General features: G+C 35.1%; 1 protein-coding gene across 2 annotated transcripts in view; it reads left to right on the top strand.

Annotated features, from left to right (window-relative positions):
- The window catches only part of LOC110452695 (tryptophan--tRNA ligase, cytoplasmic-like), a 21,676-nt gene that overhangs the window by 10,521 nt on the left and 2,767 nt on the right, over positions 1–8,388 (top strand). For both annotated transcript variants that reach the window (XM_021501349.1, XM_021501348.1), the window contains exons 2-6: positions 4,635–4,743; positions 4,989–5,108; positions 5,426–5,608; positions 6,301–6,514; positions 7,774–7,947. In XM_021501349.1, the coding sequence (XP_021357024.1) occupies positions 4,635–4,743; positions 4,989–5,108; positions 5,426–5,608; positions 6,301–6,514; positions 7,774–7,947 (800 nt within the window). The remainder of the gene's footprint in view (positions 1–4,634; positions 4,744–4,988; positions 5,109–5,425; positions 5,609–6,300; positions 6,515–7,773; positions 7,948–8,388) is intronic.

Genomic DNA, 8,388 nt, shown 5'->3' with positions numbered 1-8,388 from the left:
TTCTCTGTGACTTCGCAGAGTCTAGCTTCCTTTAAAATCTTTTGAAAAGAATTTGTTACTATTAGTAGGTTTGTTATAGAGTGAGTAGCCCCTGATACGCCAAATGTTTGCAGTAGGTTTTAGTACTTGTTCTTTGCTTGCACATACATATCTGTGTCTTAACTCAAGTAATAAACAGGTTAACTCTTTCATTGTGTGAAGTTATGTATAAAAGAATAATTTGATATGTAATGATAAATTATAGTTTATATATAACTGTGTAAGCCTTCCATTGCCTTGGCTGCTGTAGTTGTAGATGTGATAGTTTTGTTGTTATATATATATGTTTGCAATATTAAGTGTTATAGGATATAAGGCTTTTTCCCTTATGTTCATTTTTGTAATTCCTTCTTTTACCTGGTTATGGAATGTCACCTATCCTATTTTACATGTTTTATAGATTGTTTTCAATGCATTCCAAATTTGGCATGTTGGTGAATGATGGTACTGCCAACTCAACCATGACATCCGTTATCTAATTAGACAAAATGGCTGCCATATACTGGTTACTGATTGATTGAATTTGAAAAACTCCGTTATTGTTCGATTTCGTTCAAATTTAGTATGTTTGTGTAATATGGCATTGCAAACTCAACTGCGACATTTGTTTTCTAATTTGACAAAATGGCCACCAATACTGGGTTCTGATTGGTCGAAATTTAGATATTGTTCGATGTTTGTGAAAATTGGTTTACAGGGGTATTAGGTGACTGCAAATTCAACTGCATAGGTTTCATTGCCATACCAACAACATGGAGGCTTCAGATGGGTCGAAATTCAGATATTGTTCGATTTCACTCAAATTTAGTATGAAGGTGTTTTATGCCATTGTGATGCTTTTCTGATGTAACTTTGTGACTAAGGGGGCAGTTTGGGGGACTTCTGTAATGGTCCCCCATTACAATTGGTCCTTGTTGTAACATGTGTCTGTATAGTAATCCTGCTAGTAACTTTAGAGTAAAATGAACACTTGTCATTTCAACTTAAGAAGTAGAAGGAACATGTTTAGGAACCAGTAACTAAACACTTGTTTAAAGTGGTAGCACTGTAGTAGCAGATTTTTTTTTTCTTTGTAGGTAACCCTGTAATATGAAATGTTAACATTTTCAGAATCGTAGGGACAAAACCAAAACAGGTTTTGACACATAAGGAGAACAAGTTAGATAGGCTTAAATAAATGTTCAGTGTCATCATTTTACCTTCAAATTATCTGTGCAAATTCGGGGAAGGAGAGGACCTGCTGTTTCCAATAAAACCAGCCTGATTGATCATGAGATGACTAATGTGTACCCTTGTGTGGAATTGGGGGTTTTCTTCTGTGAAATCTGCGTAGGGGGACATTTGGGAAACCAAAATAGTTATGTTACCCTCTTTACAATTCTTTCCTTTACTTCCCAACCTTTCTTTTGGCACATTAAAGGCCCTTAAGAGGCCCAATCACCTGTTGACACTGCCTCTATATGGCCTCACCTCTTGCCAGGAAGCACAACGAAGAGCAAACAAACTACAACACCTGATTTGAATTGCACTGGTTGACAGTTTACAAATAGAGATAACTACTTTGCATGTGGGGGGCTGCATAATTCCACTTTGCATGGTTTGCAGCCATTTCAATTTAAAGAGATATATTAAATTACCATACAAGATTTTTGTTCATCTAAACATTATATACTGTACTTTCTTTTATAATTATCTTTATTCAAATTACCCTTAATTGTTCTGTCGTCCCTCCTTAAACAATTCTTGTTACCGCTATTTTGGATCTCTCTCATAGATTCCTCTAGGTCTCTAGTTGTCTATATTTACTTGTGAGACTGATCGAATGAACAAAATGGCCGACAGTCAGCCATCTTTGATTTTGGCAGTAAAGGTTTGTTTTCAAAATTTCTCAGAAAGTGCTTGAGGGATCCTTCGCAAACTTTATATGTAAGTTCCCTTTGTTCTTTAGCTGTGCATGTTTACTTTGAGACTGATCAAAAAAGCAAAACGAATGACCAGTGGCCATCTTGGATTTTGATAGTTAAGGTTTGTTATCTCTATTTCTGAGAAAGTACTGGAGGAATCTTTCTCAAATTTTATAAGAAGGTTAACGTTCCTGTTGATCTCCTGTTGTGCATGTTAACTTTTGAGACTGATTGGGAAAACAAAACGGCCGACAGGTGGCCATCTTCGATTTTGGTAGTTTTGTTAGCTCTAATTTCTCAGAAAGTACTCTGAGGAATCTTTCTCAAACCTTATATGTAAAAATACCCCTGGCCCTATTGGGAAATCATCTTTTTTACAGCTCCGCGAGATCTAATAATGTAAGAATAATACATTTTTAGCATTTTGCATATAGTTATGCAATTCTAATCCAGTGACATTTGCCATAGTGGCAAACAACATGGCATTACAAGACTGATGTTAATGTATAAGATTCCCATTTAGGATTTCCAGCATGGGACTGGGTCACAGTTCCTGAAGGGAAAGTTTTTGTAGAATTGATAAAGATCCTTTCACGGTTGTCTCTAAGATTCCCCTAGGTCTTGTACCTTAAAAGCTCTGTTATGAGATAGTACACATACTTACACACACACATATAAGAATAGAACATGTTTATTAGTGACTTTACTTTATGTGACGTACAATGTATATGTTTTGTATGATAACAAATTTCATGCAACATTACAAATAGGAAATACATGATTACCCTTGAGACTTTAAACTATTTAAACAAACAGGTTTATGTCCGTACAAAAACACATAGAGCTGGGACTACTGCCAGAAATAAACTGACTCAGCACTTCAGACATGTGATTTAGACACTTGAGTAGGCAGCCTAGCCCATTGTCAATAAGACATTATCAATACACATGGTGAATTATCATGAACAGTGTGTGGACAATATAATAGTGTGACTGTGTCTGTACCTCTGTTGTTGATGGAAACATTATACACTCTGACCTGAATCTAGCAACCGCTATGATTATACAGACAATAACTATGGTTACCATCATCTGTAAATATACAGACAATAACTATGGTTACAATCATCTATAAATATACAGACAATAACTATGGTTACCATCATCTATAAATATATGGACCATCAGTTAACTATGGTAACCATCATCTATAAATATAAAGACCATGAGTTAACTATGTTTACCATCATCTATAAATATACAGACCATAACTATGGTTACAATCATCTATAAATATACAGACAATAACTATGGTTACAATCATCTATAAATATACAGACCATAAATATGGTTACAATCATCTATAAATATACAGCCAATAACTATGGTTACCATCATCTATTAATATATAGACCATCGGTTAACTATGGTAACCATCATCTGTAAATATACAGACAATAACTATGGTTACCATCATCTGTAAATATATAGAGCATGAGTTAACTATGGTAACCATCATCTATAAATATATGGACCATCAGTTAACTATGGTAACCATCATCTGTAAATATACTGACCATGAGTTAACTATGGCTACCATCATCTGTAAATATACAGACCATGAGTTAACTATGGCTACCATCATCTATAAATATATAGATCATCGGTTAACTATGGTAACCATCATCGATAAATATACTGACCATGAGTTAACTATGGTAACCATCATCGATAAATATACTGACCATGAGTTAACTATGGTAACCATCATCTATAGATAGATAGACCATGGGTTAACTATGGTTACCATCATCTATAAATATATGGACCATCAGTTAACTATGGTATCCATTATCTATAGATATATAGACCATGAGTTAACTATGGTAACCATCATCTATAGATATATAGACCATGAGTTAACTATGGTAACCATCATCTATATATATATAGACCATGAGTTAACTATGGTAACCATCATCTATAAATATATAGACCACGAGTTAACTATGGTAACCATCATCTATACATATACTGTATAGACCATGAGTTAACTATGGTAACCATCATCTTTAGATATATAGACCATGAGTTAACTATGGTAACCATCATCTATAAATATATAGACCATGAGTTAACTATGGTAACCATCATCTATAAATATATAGACCATCAGTTAACTATGGTTACTTTCATCTGTAAATATATAGACCATCGGTTAACTATGGAAACCATCATCTATAAATATATAGACCATCAGTTAACTATGGTTACTTTCATCTGTAAATATATATAGATGATAAGGTTGCTTTGATTACATTCCAATGTAAATATATAATCCCCAGGGTAACAAGGGTTGCCATCTTTTGTAATGATATAAAACATGAGAAAATCATTGTCATAATTTGAAGTCAATATTTGGTGTACACTATGGGGTAACTATGGCTACCGTTCACTGTAAACAGACGGAACATGATGTAACGATAGTCACTTTTCACTGTAAATATAGAATATGAAATAGCTATGGTTACCATCCAACGTAAATAGATATAAATAGTAGGGTTACCATAGTCACTATTCATCAAAACCATTTCAAATCCACAAGCTGTAACTATTGTCGCTGTCCTCTGTAAATATGCCAAAATATTTATATTGCTAAACTTATTCAGTAAAATGCTTTTGTCTTTGCAGATAAATTTGGAAGTTCAAAGATCGACAGTGAACTGCTTGCAAGGATTGAAAAAGTTACAGGCAAACCTGTCCACCATCTGCTGCGGAGGGGCATCTTCTTCTCACACAGGTACTGGGTAATTGTCATCTGTCTCAGAGGTCATTGGTACCCGTGTCAAAGGTTATTGGTACCCATCTCAAAGGTCATTGGTCACCTATTTTAGAGGTCGCTGTTAACTTGTCTTGGAGGTCAGTTGTCACATGTCTAATTGGTAACTGTCAGAGGGAATCAGGTTTTCAATTGTAACATAAATTTGTTGTTTTCCCAGAACTGATCAGATGTCCATGTCACGTAATGTAAATTGATTTTTACAGGGAGATGCATGTGATCCTGGACAAAGTGGAGAAGAAGCAGCCGTTCTATCTATACACAGGAAGGGGTCCATCCTCCGAGGCCATGCATCTCGGACATCTCATCCCATTCATATTTACCAAGTGCGTATCTCATTGACCTATGTTAATGTGTTTTGTTTGGTATGATTCAGAAATAGAATTCCTACAAAAGGCACAAGATAATTACTGCTTAGTTTTTATAAATTCAATATTGTTAACCTTTGCTTAGTTTATTGTATCCATTGAATTGGAAAAAACAAAAATTCTATTGGTGTTAAAACGGATTTCAATTGATTTCAATACATCAGAGTTTTACTGTAACAACTAGTGGTACAATGTGTTTAGCTACTCTGTCTCATTTAATGTGGTAGTGTTATGGTCATTTATGGTGGTAATGTTATGGTCATTTATGTTTAAAGGTGGCTGCAGGACACATTTGATGTGCCACTGGTCATCCAGATGACCGATGACGAGAAGTTTCTGTGGAAGGATCTGACAATTGACGAGGCCAACAGACTTGCACATGAAAATGCTAAAGACATCATTGCTTGTGGCTTTGACGTCAATAAAACATTTATCTTCAGTGACGTAGAATATATCTCGTAAGTTCAGATTTAAGCATTTTTTGCTAGAGTTCTGAAATATATTTATTTTCGAAATATATGATATGAATGCAATGCTCAGATATACAATATTTCTCATGTTCTTCCACTTACTCTGATACAAGTGTACTCTGTACTGACCTAGATGTGATATGTATGATACCCTGGTACAAGTGTACTCTGTACTGACCTAGATGTGATATGTATGATATAAACTCTGATCGACCAGTCTAGTCTGTACCAAGACGGCGAAGTGCTGTAAATGAACATATTCTAGCTATAGGGGTTATCTATTTTAGCGATTTCCGTGATTTAGATATTGAGCTTAATTGTGATTGTACACTAATTGAAGTTTCTGTTTATGATTTTCCATTGCACATTTGTAGGTGCACCAATTCATTAATGCCATAAACAGTTAAAATTTGACATTATGTTTAGATTTAACTTTGCTAGAACAAGTCTGTTTACTGTAGATGAAAAGGTTTCTTTATTTCAACTTACCCTTAATGTAAAAAGAAATATTTTATTGTTATCAGAAATTTCCTGGTTAAATCTATGAAATCATTTATAAAATGAGCGGAGCTTGATACAATAAACAGGTTTATTACAGGTCAGACACAATAATATTATAACTGTCATGCATCACTCTTTGTATGACCATTATGTTCTGTACTTTTCTCAAATGGTTTCAGCTCGTCTCCGGAATTCTACAAGTTGATGTGTCGAATCCAAAAATGTGTCACATATAACCAGGTGAAGGGTATCTTCGGCTTCACTGACAGTGACTGTATTGGCAAAATCTCCTTCCCTGCTATCCAAGCCACACCCAGCTTCAGTGGGGCTTTTCCGCAGATCTTCGGCGGTCATCAGAAGATTCATTGCCTCATTCCATGTGCAATAGACCAGGTATGACACCATTTGATTTATTCCTGACTTATACTCTGTGACTTAATGACAAAATAATAATAATATACAACATTTGATATAGCGCCCTATACTATCTAACTAGAAGATATACAATTTATACAACCAATACAATTATATACATTAATCAATACAATTTTTGAGGAATTCTCAGGATCTGTCTTATCATGATCAGGCATTAACTGCTAGTCCTATGCCACCTGGCTAATATCTCCCCATGTGTGGCTTCCCTGTTTTGGGTCTTTAGTTCAACTGACCACAACCAAGGGCTAAGTGAGATTATGTCATTGTGCAGCTTTCATCCTCTGTCCATCCAGATTCCATTCTCAGCTTTTCCTTTTGAAACTTAGACCAGAAGGAAATTTGATTAAATCAGAATGGCTAATAGTCAAAATAGAGGCAAGTCTTAAAAAGTTGAGTAAAGGTATGTAAACTTAATTTCATATGGAGGATATTGAGGCTAAAGAAATCAAGCATTCTTTAAATGGCATGGTACCCATGGATGCCCAGGAGCAGTGCTTTTTGTGGGAAATGCAGATAGGAATCTTTATTGAGCCTTTTAATTATGCAAAGAGGATTCATTTTTGTATAAAGGAAAGGTGTGGCTTCCCTGGACAGTATAGGGGTTTAGTACTATACATTAAAGGAAACAAATTCAGAAGCATTTTCAATTTCCTCTCCAGATTCATTAGGAAAATATAGAACAAACTTGGTGCAAGTGATACTGTATGGTGTAAAATTTTCAACCAGTCAAATATTCACCCTTCACCGGTAAATTCCATATTTGCCCCGGCTTAATTTCGTCCTTAACATGTTATTACTATTACGTATACTGATATTTGCATTCATAATAAATTTGTCCTCATTGCAGAGGGCAAAAATGACCTCATTGCAGAGGGCAAAAATGTTGTCATTGAAATCAATTGGGTCAAAAACAAATCTAGAGATGATGAAGTTGGTCTGAGGATAAAAGAAACATTTCAACTTCTTGCCTAGTTCAGATAATTAAGAAACAGGAGAGAGATACAGGACCATCAGTCTTTTGTTATTAAAAGGGAAATATTTATATACATTTCTGAAGTTTTATGTTACTTTTTATTGCAAACTGTTAAAGAGGTAAACATCTCTATTACAATTTTAACTTCAAGTTCTATTTTCTTTGCACTTAAGCAAACTCTCCATTGAAATATCAAACGTTTTAATATCTATTTGGTGAAATGATTCTTATTTTACCGTTGTAGGACCCGTACTTTAGGATGACACGTGATGTGGCCCCCAGACTTAACTGTGAGAAGCCAGCTCTGTTACACTCAACATTCTTCCCTGCCCTTCAGGGAGCCCAGAGTAAAATGAGTGCCAGTGATCCGACCTCCTCAATCTTTCTCACCGACTCAGACAAAGAGATTAAGGATAAGGTAACAAAAATTCTATAACTCAAATGGTCGCCACCTCGTACAGGCAACAAAGGAACATCACATTTTGTTTGAAGCAAAATTTCTGGTCTTTGTTTTGCAAATGGTTTTTTCTTTTCATCATATTTAAGCTCCCTCCTCTTTCCATCATGAATTTTCCTCGCAGGTTTTGTCAAAAATCAGTTCTTTTCTTTCAAAGTAGAATAATACAATGTTAACCTACCATGATGGCCATCCTGAATTAACTGCGGCAGAAGAATGATTTATTCTCCGATTACAAAGCTTTTTTAGGTCACCTGAGACAAAGTCTCAAGTCGCCTTTTGTCCGTCGTCGTCCGTCGTGCGTCCGTAAACAATTTACATTTTCGACTTCTTCTCCAAAACCCCTGAACCAATTTCAATGAAATTTTGCAGAAACCTTCCATGGCCAAAGGTCAACAAAAA

This window comes from Mizuhopecten yessoensis, unplaced genomic scaffold (genome assembly GCF_002113885.1).
Source record: "Mizuhopecten yessoensis strain PY_sf001 unplaced genomic scaffold, ASM211388v2 scaffold6821, whole genome shotgun sequence".
Taxonomy (NCBI): domain Eukaryota; kingdom Metazoa; phylum Mollusca; class Bivalvia; order Pectinida; family Pectinidae; genus Mizuhopecten; species Mizuhopecten yessoensis.
This window is presented reverse-complemented; position numbering and strand designations above follow the sequence as displayed.